Source organism: Strongylocentrotus purpuratus, unplaced genomic scaffold (genome assembly GCF_000002235.5).
Source record: "Strongylocentrotus purpuratus isolate Spur 01 unplaced genomic scaffold, Spur_5.0 spur5_scaffold_20, whole genome shotgun sequence".
In the NCBI taxonomy this organism is placed as follows: domain Eukaryota; kingdom Metazoa; phylum Echinodermata; class Echinoidea; order Camarodonta; family Strongylocentrotidae; genus Strongylocentrotus; species Strongylocentrotus purpuratus.
The window spans coordinates 27,248,783-27,265,469 of NW_022145606.1; the positions used below are offsets into that span (position 1 = coordinate 27,248,783).

Sequence of the window (16,687 nt, forward strand, 5' to 3'; positions counted from 1 at the left end):
TCTCTCTCTCTCTCTCTCTTTCTCTCTCTCTCTCTCTCTCTCTATCTCTCCCTCTCTCTCTCTCAATCGCTCTCTCTCTCTCTCTTTTCTTTGTTAAATCCTAAAACAAGTTAGGACAATTTCCCCCTCTTCATTATGAAAATAATGTTGATAATGTTAGGTTTAAAATATTGTCAAATAAATATCAACTTCTGAATACCCAAAATAACCTTACAGCTAACAAACTACTGGTGTGAGGGATCCTGACTTTCATATTAAAGGTTCGGTTTTTACTTAGTGCTACAGCAATAATAATGTGTCATAACAACTACTCTATCGGACACGAATTTTAACTGAGAAACAATGTCCTGGATCTGGATTCGAATCAAATAAACAGTTTAAATTCTTAGACACGGACAATTCTATTACTTTTTAAATATTTCTCATAATTTCTTTTTTTTTAATATTAGACTTCATGATTCACGTTTGTTCTTCTTCAAATTCATTTTTTCTTTAAAATGATAAATCCTGATACCTATGAAGTTATCCGCAGAGATTACCATGTTACGCTACATACAATAATACCAATATGATGTTTATTGCTAAGACTGTTGGTGGGAGATAAAGCCAGAAAAAACTATAATCGATACATAATCTCTCCCTCTCTCTCTCTCTTTATCTGCTTAATCCTAAAACAAGTTAAGACACCCCCCTCCCCTCCTTCATTATGAAGGTTGAAGATAATGTTAATAATGTTAGGTTTAAAATAATGTCAAATAAATATCAGCTTCTGAATACCCAAATAACCTTGTACAATGGACAATTTGGTTTTCGCTCTGGACATTCCACATCTATGGCCTTACTTGAATTTATCGATCATCTTAATACAGCTTTTGAAGATTAAGAATATTGGACTAAAACGGTTTTGGATCTATCGAAGGCGTTCGACTTAATCACTCATGACATTTTGTTTACAAAGTTGAAATTTTAAGGTATTAGAGGAATTTCTTAAGAATTGATACATAGCTTTTTATTTAACCTAAACGATTTGTTTAAATAGATGTTATTAACTCCACATTATTGACACTCAACGGAGGTGTTCCGCATGGGTCAACTTTAGGCCCATTACCTTTTATATGATATGTTAATGACATTCAATACTTATGCCCAAACCTTTGCCCAATCATATTTGCAGATGACACAAACCTCTTTGTGTCAGGTAAAAACATTAATAAAATATCAACCATAATCACTTCAGAACTACCAAAAATTGAGTTGTGGTTTTTTGCTAGTAAATTACTTATACAATTAAAAAAAAACTATTTATATGATATTTAAGTAGAAAAATAACAAACTTTCACAGCAAATCTGTGACATTATAGTTAATAACGATAATATATTAAAAGTTTCTAATACTGTATTTCTTGGAGTGACACTTAATGGAAATCTTACTTGGGCTCCACATATCAGTAATACCCGGCGGAAGATTTCATGTGCAATAGGTGTAGTATATAGAAGACGACACTTTATTTCTCTGAATATATTGATTAATATCTACAATGCTATCATTCTTCCTCATCTGTCCTAGTGTACTTTGATATGGGGACATTGTGCAAAAACTTCACTGAATCAAGTTTATGTTTTACAGAAAAGAGCACTACTTGCAATTACAAATTCTAACCCCAAAAACTCTCTCTGAACCGCTTTTTAGGAAATTAAATGTACTTACAATATTTCAAATACATGAATTGCAAGTTGGATTAGTTATGTACATGTACAATAATAAAATGTTACCTTCTTTTTTCGATGTTCGAAATAACAAAGGATGTTCATCCACATTACACAAACACTACTGAATCGGCAGAGAGTAGATTGTAAACGAACGTGAAGCTCAGATCACTTAAACGTAGACACTTAAATTTGTTCCTAACATTTTTTGGTCAATTACAACTATGTGTTATTCATGAAAAAATAAAATCGGTAATGGCCATGGTTGACACATCCACCACCAACTTTATTAAAAATCTAGCAAATTGTGACAGCGGAGAATAGTACATAACAGACATATACGATACTGTTAGTTTTTCTGCTGGTTTTTATGTCTTTGTATTGATAAATTACGTTTTTGTGTAAGGGGTGGGCATTCAGAGATATAGTTTTTTTAAGCTTCGTTTCTATTGCACCGGATTTTTGAAAAAAATCAAAATGACTCGAATTTTTATCATAATCAAGTGGACAACCTACATTCTGAGATTTAACTGAAAAGTAAACTTAATTTTCAGAGTTGTCTATTAAACAGGGTGTGACCTTTTCGATGTGTGGCCCGTTGACCAATATTGCTCATACCTGTAAAATTGTCATGTACGGTATACGAACACTTTTAAACTACATGTACAGTCCGTTTTCAACTTTAAATGCGCATCATGTGAAACGCCACCAATTCATGTTGGTGACTGAATCATCACATTATCTGAAATGTTCGTTTCTCTTTGTTGCATGACAACATACATTTTATGTTTAATCAATAAAAAGTATTTCGATGGACAGATCTATAAGCAGCGTGAAAAAAGAACGAAATTTAGGTAGTGTTTATAAGCCCATATTTACAGGTAATCCAACTTTCACAGAAATCACACAGAATCGCTTAATAGAATTTCAGGTTTACTAGATATTGATGCGTAATTGTTACTTTAATGTGTCCAATTTTCCCAAACTGAGCCAGATAGATATAGGTTAACATATGTAAATTGAAAGAAAAAATCAAATCAATAAATGTCATGTTTATTCCATTTCTTGAGCAATTATCTCTCTCTCTCTCACTGTTAATTCTTATGCAGCTCAAATGCTCTCTCTTTCTCTCTTGCCTCTCAATATAATGTGGACGCTGTGACATAAAGAGTAACAATTAATGGTAAAGCCCCCACCCCCACAAACCCCCGTAAAAAGTCGTGTCTCCTTTTGATGCATAACATGTAATGAAAGCAATATCCCATGTACATATACATAGACATAGACATAATGGCAAATGGGAAACTTGTAAAAAGGTTATTACATTGTAGTTCTCTCAATATCAACTTCTTTACAAAATAGAAGAGAAATTAAAAACATTATTCTTTAAAATTAGCTGACTGCGTCGTCAATATAAAACGTAAATCTATATATAAAACATGTGCAATAAAGAATATTCGAATTCAAATTTCAAGTTTTAGTTTACGATTTACGGTAATTTTTTAAATATCTATTTAATAACAAACTTCAGAAATCCTTATCAAATCGTATCAAGGGCTTACCAACAATGGCCACAAACATCAGTTGGGTCTTTCCGTCCTTAAGTTTGAAACACCTCTGCGATTGATGATACTTTGGAATTAAATACATATCTAGCATACGCAAGGCATTATTTGTCAGCGTGGTGTTCATTGTGTGTGTGTGTGTGTATGTGTGTGTGGGTGTGGGTGTGTGTGTTTGTGTATCGCTAACGGGGCGTTGCTAAGTAAACTTGTTCAGGAGACCGCCCTCCAAACTTGAAACGTATCTGATGATGTGGCCATTATAGAAATTATGGACGCCCCACTACGCAATATAAAATGCAATAGAAATCAAATTTTAAAGGGTTTAGAATTCGGACATTTTCAAAAGCTTTGGGGGCACACGTTTTGGTGACCTTGCTAAATTCCTCGACTGTATTTATTCATAGTTTTCGTTATTTTTTCTCTTCATCTCACTGCTTAATAGGGAGGTGTGAGAATCTTAATAAGTATACCGCCCGATAGCTGCGCTCCCTTAAGAATGCCCTAGCCGCTTTGTTCCCTCGCTTGTATAGTTACGTAGACAAGTTCAGCGGGAAGTGGGGTATGCGGTTTCAATGATTGTTTCGGGTACCACAATCCATACATGAAATTCACAAAAAGATGCGGTTGGACAAGGCAGTATTTTTTGTAAACGTTTAGTAGGTAAACCTCATTTTGATGGTAAAATTGATATTTCGTTATGAGAAATACACAGAATATAATGTATTCCTCACCTATTACTACAAGTACCTAGTTGCCTTTATACGAGGTGATGGTGCCTGGATACCGATACGTGCAAAGTATTGAGGGGAGCTCCACCCCCCCCCCCCTCCCCCAACACACGCACATCCATCGCATCTCACCCCTCGGGGTGCGGGAAGGCGGATTGAACTTCTGATTTCAAGATGAGATTGGTTTGGTAAAGGAGTAGCAGACTCCTAAGTTTAGATAAATATTGACTGTTTGGACGAGGCCCAGACTACTACTACTTCTACTACTACTACTACTACTTTTACTACTACTACTACTACTACTACTACTACTACTACCACTACTACTACTACAAATATTGCTACTACTACTACTATTACTATTACCACTACTACTACTACTATTATTACTACTACTACTACTACTACTACTACTACTACTACTACTACTACCACTATGGTTACTTCAATTACTACCATTACTTTACTATAAATACTAATATTTCTACTACTCATACTACTACTGAAACTACCACTACTACTAGTTTTCCTACCTCTAGTAATCTTACTACTTCTACTACTAATACTACTAATACTACTACTACTTCTACAACTACTACTACTACTTCTACTACTACTACTACTACTACTATTACTACTATCACTATTAGCACTATTATACCACGTCTACTACTACAACATTTACTACTACAAACACTACCCTTCGATAACTACTAATATGAACGGTGGTGTAACCCAGGCGCGGATCCAGGATTTCTCAGGGGAGGGGCCCGCCACTGGTGTACCCCTCCTTCTTACCAGTGTAAGAAGGAGATGGGGGACGTTTACGTATACATTTATATCACGAAAATGTTTTGCCGCCCCCCCCCCCTCCCACGATGACTCCTTTTTTGTTCTTTATCTCTAACGATTAATGAAAAATCATTTGTTACTTTTTATACAAGTGGCTCAACTTTCGTTTTTAAAGCTTCGCATGATATTTTGTAAATACCCACCCAATTAATCTTACCATATTTTTCTTGTTAATCAGTTTAAATTTGTATTCACTGAGAATAACTTTTGAAACGTGGTATTAAGTCTAATCTGTTGGGTAACCTTGTAAAGCGCATGATCTGACGAATCGTTGCATCATCTTTTACGCGTGCCTCACAATATGCATTAATATTCAACCTCGACAAAGTACTACTGCGGCAGTATCGGGGAAACCGTCGAGCAGTCTGTACGCGACAGGGATTCACTCGCTGTTGTCTGAGTTTGGACGAGAGACGTTGAACTGTCAATTCAGTACATTGGAGAGGGGGAAAGGTAAGATAGTTCGACATTCAAACAGTTAAGTTATCAATCAAAAGTATTACTACTTAAAAATGGTGTTTAATGCGAAGGATTTAAGAACTGAAAGGAAATCGAAAACGATTAACATTAGAGGAACAATAGTAATTAAAAATTTTAGGGTTGTATATGAAGTGGTAATTTAATTGTGATTTTGGTTAAGTACAAGAAAAAAATAGAATATATGAGGAAGAAGAAAAATAAGATTGAAGAATAACAACAACAAGCAAAAAGGGAAGAAGAATAAGAAAAGGAGAAAAATAGTAGTTGATGCAATAGCATCAACTGAAGCAGCGGTAGCAGTGGTAGTAGCATCACTAGTCGTAGTAGTCACAGTAGTGGCAGTTGTAGCATTGCTAGTAGTAGGGAAAGTAGTTGTAGTAGAGTAGTAGTAGTAGTGGTAGTAGTAGTAGTAGTATTAGTAGTAGTACTAGAAGTAGTAGTAGTAGAAGTAGTAGTAGTAGTAGTAGCAGTAGTAGTAGCAGTAGTAGTAGTAGAACTACTATTAGTTGTAGAAGTAATTGTATTAGTTGTAGTAGTAGTAGTAGTAGTAGTAGAAGTAGTAGTAGTAGTAGTAGTAGTAGTAGTAGTAGTAGTAGTAGTAATTGTATTTTTTTTGTGCCTCTAATGAGGTGTTTGTTTACATTCTAACATCAAAATAAAGTTGTGAGAACAAATACAATTGACGCACAATGTTATCAATAAAATCACATATTTTTTTTCTCAACTATACAATATTTTCATCTAAAGTGCTTGTAACAGTTTCTTTGGCAATCTCTGGTCTGGCTTTTTAAGCTCCTGACTTACAACAATTCTTTTTTTGATTTCCCTTTTAAATACGTATCTTAGTTTGAAACGGTTTTCATTAAATCCATACTTATTCCGGTTGACTAACATTGTGTATATACACCAGAATGCGATCGTTGTTACAACGCCTATCTCGCTATCAATATTAATCTTAAGTAAACAGGAGATATTCATGACAAAATCAATATTAAAAGTGTACTTTACAACATGTTTGATATAATCAAAGAAATTTTTATTCTGTTCACATTCGATAAACACATGCACTATGTCCTCTATGACATGGCACTTGGGACAGTATCTGTCGTCTGCTAATCTCTATTTGTAAAGATTTTTTTTAACAGGTAGTATGTTGTACAGCAATTTAAGGTTGAACTCTCTTAAGCGATGTTCGCTTGTAGTATTTGTATTAGTTGTAGTAGTAGTAGTAGTAGTAGTTCTTGTAGTAGTAGTAGTAGTAGTAGTAATAGTAGTACTAGAAGTAGTAGTAGTAGTAGTATTAGTATCAGTAGTAGTAGTAGAAGTAGTAGTAGTAGTAGTAGTAGTAGTAGTAGTAGTAGAAGTAGTAGTAGTAGTAGTAGTAGTAGTAGTAGAAGTAGTAGTAGTAGTAGTAGTAGTAGTAGTAGTAGTAGTAGTAGTAGTGGAAGTAGTAGTAGTCGTCGTCCAAAACAAAGTAGAAGTAGCAGTGGTGATAGAACTAGTAGCAGTATAAGTTGCTTGGTTACATATTAAAGCGTATGCTCTTACGAATCGTTGCATTATCTTTTACGCGTGCCTCACATTATGCATTAATATTTAACCTCGACATATTACTACTGCCGCAGTATCGGGTAAACCGTCGAGCAGTACGCGTCAGGGATTCAATCGCTGTTGTCTGAGAAAAGTTGAATTGTCGATTTAGTAGATTGCAGAGGGGGAAAGGTAAGATAGTTTGACATATATCTATCTATCAGGCTAAAGTTCATCCAGATGTTGGACAAAGCCCTCCTCATAACATTTCCATTCTCTTCTGTCTCTAGCTATCCTAGTCCAAGCAGCCGTTCCCATTTATGATGCTAGGTCATCTCTCCATCTTCGACATGCAAACACTTGAATAATTCACAGAACATTAATACTAACTCTGTGCATTTTTGAGAAATAGTACTTAAACACTTGACTTCTTTAAAGAAGAAAAAGTCTGTGAACGCACATGTACCTATAAAATTCTTAATAAATCTTCATTCTAAGGGATAGCGCCTTGTATCATCTTAAAAAGTCGCTATAAAGGTCCGATTACTATCGTTATTTTCTTCTTTTTTCATTAGAAAAATAATGGCAGAGAAGAAAAAGCTTCGTGAGTCTGAGGACGCTGAGCCTGAACAAATAGTGGATCCATGGAAAGTAGTCACCACATCGGATAAAGGGGTGGACTATGAGAAGCTCATCAGTAAGTAATAGGGACGTTTAGCTTTACACGACGAGAACGTGGACCGCCACGTGTGACATCCTTTTAAGGTAGTGTGGCGTCCTTTTAAGGCACTGCCGGGCACGGCCCAGTGCCTTAACACAATGTCACACGCGGTAGTCTACGCTCTCGTCGTGTAAATCTAAAAATCCCTAATGGCGATCTGAGACGACTTATGAAAACAAAGTTTGTTTGTTTGTTTGTTTGTTTTACCTGACTTCTAATTAAGAAAGGAATTAGGGGACAGCTTTAAGTCCTCTGCGAGTGACTTGGAGATTAAACCTTTACCAAAAAGGCATTAGTGCATCTATTTAGTTTGGGTTTTGAACCCGGAACCTCCAGAGTACGAGACCACTGCTCTACCACTGAATAACCAGCCTCCTGCGAGTACAGAAGAAGCGAAAAACGTTCTGTGAATTTAGCTCCCTCAACGTTCCATAAGGGGGAGTATTAACATAAGACATGGGGATTTTTGTGTATGGGGGGGGGGGGGAGTCCACCTGGTGTCGATGTAGATATTTGGGTGTGCAATGATGTTGTCGTTCATTTGTCGTCAACGTCTATGTAGAATTAGTCATGTTAAGAGCTTTCCTAATATAACACATAATAAGTTAATTAGGCCTATATCCACAGCATTTTGTTCAAACAACAACATAATATATCAATTCTAAAGTTGACTGGCTGCCTAATGATTTTGCTTGATCGGTACACAACATCGACATTGAGTTTGCATTTCTCATTTTCCACGCCAGTTTGGTAGTGAACGCATTGATCGACGCGATGTTACCAATATGTCAGATTACACGTCAATATTTAGCATTCAGCCTACATCATTCTTTGTTTGACGTGTTCAAAACATTGTCTTTTTTTTTTTTTTGCATTTCTCTTTTTTTCAGGGCAGTTCGGTAGTGAGCGCATCGATGAGGCGATGTTACAGAGATTTGAGGCTGTGACGGGGCATAAGCCGCATCGCTTTCTCAGGCGAGGAATATTCTTCTCCCATAGGTCAGTTTAAATCACGTGCCTCAGGCTCTTCCAAGATGAGCGATTTGCAATATAATTATGTACAAATAAAAGATTCACGGTTGACTTATTTACTGATTTTTTGTTGTTTTTGTTGTTTACTTGGGGGGTGTTACTTTTCGTAACTCAAGAATGTAAAGTTGACGTGTCGAGTATTAGGGCCTTTGTTGGATAAGTTAAAATGTACGCACTTGCCTAAAACATGGCCATCACGGAACCCAGGTTGGACATTGGTTGTTCCACCTGGGTTCCGCGCGCGCGGTTTTATGTAATTCTCTCTTTTCTTTATACTCCTCGTCCGTTAGCCCATAAACAGCAAGGCGAAGTTTTTTTTAAAGATGATTGAATACATTTTAGCTGTAGAAAAAATAATATTTTCGTTATACTCATTTTTATTTAGCATTTAAATGGTTCGTAACATTCATAACGAGTTTTCAATTCTATGCTTTTGTTCAAGGGAGCTGAATCTCATTCTGGATTTGTACGAAGCGAAGAAACCTTTCTTCCTTTACACCGGTAGAGGGCCCTCTTCATCGTCGATGCATGTCGGCCATCTCATTCCTTTCATCTTCACCAAGTGAGTATGCGACCGTATGGGTTACACTGTGCCGCATAATCTTGATTCATGTACTTGATACAGTCATCCTCTGGAGGGAGAGAGAGATGGAGGGAGAGAATGAGAGAGAGAGAGAAGGAAGGAGAGGAGATAGAGAGAGAGAGATAGGGAGAGGGAGAGAGAGAGAGAGAGAGAGATGGAGGGAGAGAAAGAGAGAGAGAAGGAAGGAGATAGAGAGAGAGAGAGAGAGAGATAGGGAGAGGGAGAGAGAGAGAGAGAGGGGGGCATATCTAGTATTTCCTTTTATTTGATAGTCCGTTGCTAATATAACATTTTCTTGTCTTTGTCTTTTCATGTTATTATGTAATTTTGTTTTGATTTGTTTTATTTTGTGTTTTAGGGGTGGGGAGGAATTGGTTGTTTTGTCTTCTTTGTTATATTCTTTTCTGTTAAAACTCTTTGGTATTAAGACACTAAATGATATGTCGCCCTATGAATAATATAACCTCCAAAATTGCCATTACATAAATGCAGGTGGCTGCAAGATGTTTTCGACGTCCCCCTCGTTGTCCAGATGACTGACGATGAGAAGTTTCTGTGGAGAGAGTTAGAAACACCCGACGTCGCCCAGGAGCTCGCCTACCAGAACGCCAAGGATATCATTTCCTGTGGGTTTCATAAGGATAAGACCTTCATCTTCTCGAACATTGACTACATCACGTAAGTACAAGTGTCATGGAGAGGTTCAAGTTTCTTCCTCTTTCTCTTTCTGCTACTTCTTCCCCGTCCTCGTTTTGTTTTTAATAGTATATTATTATATATTTCTTGTAAAAATGTGTGGTATTTTATATCTTCGCATTCAACTTTGTTTTTAGCCCCTATCTTTTTTTTTCTTCTCTCTCTTTTTCTTATCTCCTTCAATTTTTGTTCTTCATCTTCTTTTCTCTTTCTTCTAATTTTGTTTCCTCTTCATAGTTTTATCCTAATCGTCATCATCATTATTTACATTAATATCATTAGTATCGTTATTATTGTTAATGTTGTTGTTTGTGATGTTATTACTTAAAAGGGAGTGTGTCATGACGAGACTATGTGTCTTTCCCGTGGGCCTACTCGGGGCCAATCGGGTATAATAGGGACTTTTAGATTTGCGTGGACTGATACGTGAGACGTCCATTCAAGGCAGTGCATTACAAGTACGTCGATCGTAGCAATCCACGTTGTCGTTCGACAATTCTAAAAGTCCCTAATACGACTATACGGACGACGCGACCGCAGCATTCACGTCCGTGCAATATACGCGAAACCGAAGCGCGAGGAGAACTTCGGTCTGTTTCGCGAACGCTAGCGCGCTGACCCAGTTAATCAGGTTTATTCGTTTACGTGCAGTTGTCCAAAAGAAAACGTAGATGGCGTTAACCAGTATTTCCCATGACACACTCCTTAAAATTGTTTAGTACTATTTATTGATTTGAAGGGTGCGCTTAAAACCGCTGCCCGGACAATAAACCTTTTCTTTGACCTTTGACGTTTGACATGTTGTCTTTGCCCTAGGTCCTCTCCTGCTTTCTATAAGAACATGTTAAAGGTCGAGAAGTTGGTGACCTTCAATCAGGTCCGAGGGATCTTCGGATTCAACGAAAGTGATGCCATTGGTAAATATTAACAGAGATTGTGTTTTCCTTCATCAAATTAATCTATCTAGGCCTCTTCAAAGCCCGTCTGTACTAGTTTGGCCATGGGGATTAGACTTCCCTGCAAGGTCACTGACAGGTGGTTATCTCATCAAATCAGCTCTCAATTAATATAAGAAAAAGAGGATCATGGGGGACCAACAGGCACCGATTAGGAATTGTTTGCTATATAGAGGGCGCAAGTAGCTATACGTAGTGCAGTGGGGCTTTAAAGGGCCTATTGTACTGCTTATAGCTACTTGCTCCCTCTATATAGAAAACGTCCCACATCTATGTCTGTTGGCCCCCATGATCCCCTATTTCTTATGTTATTTGAGAGCTGAGTTGATGAGATAGCCACCTGTCAGTGACCCCGCTGTGTGGTCTAAACCCTCCTGGACAAAGTAGAGCAGATAAGCTTTACGATATAATGGGCTCTCGTGCGGGATCAGACACCATTCGGGTATTCATGAATAACTAGTATTGCAAATCACCAGGATTGACTTTTCAGTCTTGTGCTGGATAATAATAATAATTCCAGGTCCTCAAAAAAAAAAACATTATTGGTACTTATGCGGCTTGCTTGGGTATCATTGTTGTTATTATTATCATTATAATCATTATTACGTTATTATTAGTATCATAGCATTAATCTAATAAATATTATCATCATCATCATAATTATTACTATTTTATTTAATGTATATACATATATTTGTTTATGCTGAGGAAAGCACAGAACTCTTCCTTTTTCTCAATTGTTTACGATATGTTTAGTAATATGCGTCACTTAAAGATAATCCTCGGGAAATCATATGCTTTTGTAAATATGTTAATTCAGATACCCTAATTTATATATAAAAACCTATGAACCGGGACCTAATACAAGCTTTGCTTTTTAGTAGATCCCCCACTTTATTGATTGATTTATATAATTGTATTCTCTGTTATAACTATTATCATGTACATTATGTTTTCTATATTGTATGTTTAGTTATAATAATTACCATTGTTCATTATGTTCAATTATGTTATCTTTGATAAAGTGAAATAAATAAATTTGAACTTGAACTTGAAATCATATCATTGCATTTCGTTTTTCTTAGGCAAGATCAGCTTCCCAGCGATTCAGGCGACACCATCCTTCAGCAACTCGTTCCCTGAGATATTCGGGGACGCTTCAGACGTCCCCTGTTTGATCCCATGTGCCATTGATCAGGTGAGATACTAAATTATACTTATACAGTAGGCTTGCGGGTGCACCATGTGAGAGAGAGAAGAAGGTTTGATCCCATGTGCCATTGATCAGGTGAGATATATATACAGTAGGCTTGCGGGTGCACCATGTGAGAGAGACAAGGAGGATTGAGGAGTCCTGAAAAGGACTCTCGGAAGTTGATTATCCGTCGTCAGGATATTCGGCGGATAGTCAACCTGTTCGAAACGTCGAGCCACTCCCGCCACTCATCATCTCCAAGCGCTTTAGTTCTCCTTAGAACTGTAAGCTGATAACCAACAGTCTTTTCAAGACTATACCAACAGTCATTTTCAGGACTACACACCCTCAAGAAAGATTTCTGAGAGTCCTTTTCAGTACTCCTCAAACCTCCTTCTCTCTCTCACATGGTGCACCTGCAAGCCTACTGTATATCTACATCACCATGCAAGCCGATACTTACAAGCAGTAAATTATACTTGATCACCAATTAAAATCCCAAATAACCTCCACGATAGTCCAAACCCCTCTCATTGCATGGTAAAGAAGGGATAATTCGACTGACACTCCTGCAGGTCAGAGGCATCTAAAGACAGAGTCTGGCCAACCCGGTTCGAGATGGACACAAAATGGCGACTGCTGCTTTGTTGGGCAAGTACAAAACAAAAGAATATACGTCATGTTGTAACCCAGTGAAACCAGGTTGGCCAAACTATGTTTATGGTTGGCTCTGATTCAGGTATACGCATACTGCCATCTGCTTCCCACACTGCCCCAATGGGCCGGCGGCCATGTCCCACATTGCATCACTAAAGGCATGGCGCGCGTGTAAGTGGGTATTTCACTGAGCAGCGAACCCTTGCGAACGTAGCGAATTTGGGGTTTCGCCAGGAATCCCAGGATTCGTAAAAAGGTCCCAAACATTCACAAATATTGGCAAAGGATTGGCAAATAGTTGCTAATCTTCGCAAAAACTGTCGCAAACATTTGCTTACAGTTACTAATAGTCGCCAACTGCCAAAATTCGCAACGTTCGTAAGCATTCTCCGCTCAGTGAGATACCCCTGTAAGGATGCTTGGGTACAGGAACCGGAAGTTGCTCTCACACGTTACGACGTCGATAAAATACCCTACATTTAAACTCAAAACTCAATCAAGTAAACATGCACACGAATATTTAAACTTCCTTCATTTTGATACACTTAGATATCATTAGCCCTTATATCGACAATAGAAGATCTTCATCACTTTTGAAGGACCGTTTGAGGCCTAGCACACTATAAATAAACCTCCCTTTTCGTCGTTTTGTTCTCTTGAGTAGTCCAGTTGCAGTGCAGCTTTAACAATTTAAAGTAGTGGGCTCTCACGAGGAATTCTACACCATTCGGGTGTTAACCCAATAACAGGTGTTGCCAATTATCACTAAGATTGTCCTCACCCAAAGACTCTCCAAAAGACCAGAGGGTATTTCTTGACGGGGCTACGGGTTTGCTGCATGTGTGCAGACTTCTACACCCAATAATAGTATTTTCACCATGTCTGATGACAGCGAGTTATGACCTTCCTCACATGGAGACCGACGGCTCTCTCGCTTTAAATACGGATGGAGGTTTTTTCTGTTTCTGCTTCTGGTTATTACTGCATTCAAATTCCAATGCTGGACATAGTGGTTGCATGTGCAAATTTGGCTAGCAGGAATTTAACGGTTTGCCTCCATACAACAGATATCAACATAATAGTTTTAGGGTTCATACAAATACTTTCAACGGTCCTTCTTTTACCAATATAATTTTTTCTCTTCCCTAATATGCCAATCTGTCATGGTGACCGGTTGGCACTTTACCAAACAAAATAACTTTTGTACAATCAATCAGGAGGAGGCGCGATAGCTCAGTCGGTAGAGCAGTGGTCTCGTAATCCGGTGACGCGGGTTCGAAACCAAGTTGATGCGCTAGTGCCCTTTGGTAAGGCATTAATCCTCATTACCAGGTCCCTCGGAGAGGACCCAAAGCCGTCGGCCGTCTGGTTGCTTACTTACAAGCAGTTATGCTTTCTTAACAGTCAGGTAAAATAACCACCATCATCATCATCATCATAATTAATGCTATCGCTTTTTGTTCAGGACCCATACTTTAGGATGACCCGTGACGTAGCACCGAAGCTGGGTTACTTGAAGCCCGCCCTCATTCACTCAACGTTCTTCCCAGCGCTTCAGGGAGCTCGGACCAAGATGAGCGCCAGTGATAAAACATCATCCATCTTTCTCACCGATTCACAAGAAGACATCAAGAACAAGGTAACAATACTAAAAGCAATTCAACTTATCATGCCAATCTCAACCCAGGGAGGGGGGTGTTTCATGAAGTTGTTTGTAAAGTTACGCATGACATTTTTTTTTTTTTTTTTTTTTTTTTTTTTTTTTTGGGGGGGGGGGGGGGGGGGGGGGGGGGATGTCCCGAAATTTGACAATTTGACCGATCGACATTTCTTTCGCTTGGGGGGGGGGGGTAAGGTCACCTTTTTAGGTCACCCATTAGCATACATTTTATTTATTTATATTTTGTTTTAATTTTTACAAAAATGAGGGGGGTTCCTCCAATACCCACACACAAACAAATTTGAGTGGGTTGACCCCACCCCCCCCCCCCTGCGTACGCGCCTGCATTACATTATCATATTTATATTATCATTGTCACTGTTAATATCATTATCTTCCATATCATTATTACTACTAGGCCTTTTTAATAGCATTATTACTATTGTGATTTTTATTATAGGTTGTTCTTGTTATCGTTAATTTTCGTTTGCTCGTTTATTTCCTGTTTACTATTATTTTCCAGATCAATAAATACGCGTTCTCGGGAGGTGGAGCCACGGAGAAGGAGCACCGGGAAAATGGAGGCGACTGTGAAACCGACATCTCATATCAATATCTCAGCTTCTTCCTCGAGGACGACGAGCGATTGGCCTACATCAAAAAAGTACGTTTACATTTGACGTCACCCCCCCCCCCCCCCCCCATGGTAATGATGATGATGCTGATGCTGATGGCAATGATGGTGATGGTGATCATTATTTGTTTGCTTGTTTTTTTCTCGAAAATCATCATATAAAACAATAACACAATATAACAAAATCAAAGACTTATATAACAATATTAGAATGATTGGATAGTCCATTTCAGAGCCATTAACCTAATGGCTCTGTTCTGTTCTTCCATGGAGTCCTCAAAATACTGATGCTGATGATGACGATAATTATGATGATGATGAAGGTGATGATGGTGATGATGATAATGACAATGATGGTGATGATGATGATGAAGATGAAGGTGATGATGATGATGTTTATGATGATGATGATGAAGATGAAGATGAAGGTGATGATGATGATGACTATGATGACTATGATGATGATGAAGGGGATGGTGGCGATAATAATGATGATGGTGATGATGGTGATACTGATGATGATGATGATGAAGATGATGGTGATGATGGTGATGATGATGAGGATTAGGATGCTGATGATGATGAAGATGATGAAGGTGATAATAATGATGGTAATGAGGATTAGGATGATGATGATGATGATGAAGATGATGAAGGTAATGATAATGATGGTAAAGGGGATTAGGATGCTGATGATGATGATGATGGTTATGATGGTTATGATGGTAATGGAGATGATGATTATGATGATGATAATTATGATGATGATGAAGATGATGATGGTGATGATAATGATGGTAATGAGGATTAGGATGTTGATAATGATGATGATGATGAAGATGATGGTGATGATGATGATGGTGATGATGATGATGATAATGATGATGATGATGGTGATGATGATGGTGATAATGAGGATTAGGATGCTGATGATGACGATGATGATGATGATGGTGATGATGATGATGATGGTGATGATGATGGTGATGATGATAATGATGAAGATGATGATGGTGATGATAATAATGGTAATGAGGATGGTGATGATGATGATGATGATGATGATAATGATGGTGATGATGATCATGATGATCATGATCATGATGAAGATGAAGGTGATGATGGTGCTGATAATGATGGTATAAATGAGGATTAGGATGCTGATGATGACGGTAATACTCATTCTTTCTCTTTCAGGAATACAGCAGTGGTAGGATGATGACCGGTGAACTCAAGAAAGAACTTATCGTCATCTTACAGTCGATCATCGGTGATATCCAGAAAAAGCGGAAGGCTGTAACCGATGACCTACGACGTCACTACATGACCGCAAGAAAACTGAACCATAAGGCTTAAAACAATGATTGAATACGTTTGATTTCGATTGACATGATAATATATTTATATTGCAGTTTGCACAGATAATACTGAAGGTTGAGTTCTGAAAAAGGGGGAAATGTTAGCACGGGGGAGTATCATATAAACAGAAAAGATCACTTGTAAATGACTGCTCTTTAAATGCCTTTCATATTAAAGGGATCCGGTAACTTTGTCTCAGATTCTGAACCAAAATTCTGGAATTAGCTCATGCTGCAATGATAATTATAAACATGTATGTCAGTCGGGAACCCCATGACTTTTACAAGCCGATCGCCTGTTTGATTATCAAGATATTTATAATTGGAATTACA

General features: G+C 37.9%; 1 protein-coding gene across 2 annotated transcripts; it reads left to right on the forward strand.

The window, feature by feature from the left end:
• Positions 1–5,177: 5,177 nt before the first annotated feature.
• Positions 5,178–16,527, forward strand: LOC756584 (tryptophan--tRNA ligase, cytoplasmic). 2 transcript variants are annotated; one of them, XM_030993115.1, is made up of 10 exons: positions 5,178–5,305; positions 7,438–7,559; positions 8,474–8,582; positions 9,058–9,177; positions 9,691–9,876; positions 10,711–10,811; positions 11,936–12,048; positions 14,168–14,341; positions 14,886–15,026; positions 16,194–16,526. In XM_030993115.1, exons 2-10 carry the CDS (start codon positions 7,445–7,447, stop codon positions 16,350–16,352), a joined length of 1,218 nt encoding a protein of 405 aa, XP_030848975.1. In that variant the 5' UTR covers positions 5,178–5,305; positions 7,438–7,444; the 3' UTR covers positions 16,353–16,526. The 2 variants fall into 2 exon arrangements, with proteins under 2 accessions (XP_030848975.1, XP_030848976.1); XM_030993116.1 differs by lacking the exon at positions 5,178–5,305 and adding an exon at positions 6,823–7,054 and having other exon boundaries at positions 16,194–16,527.
• The last annotated feature ends 160 nt before the right edge of the window (positions 16,528–16,687 follow it).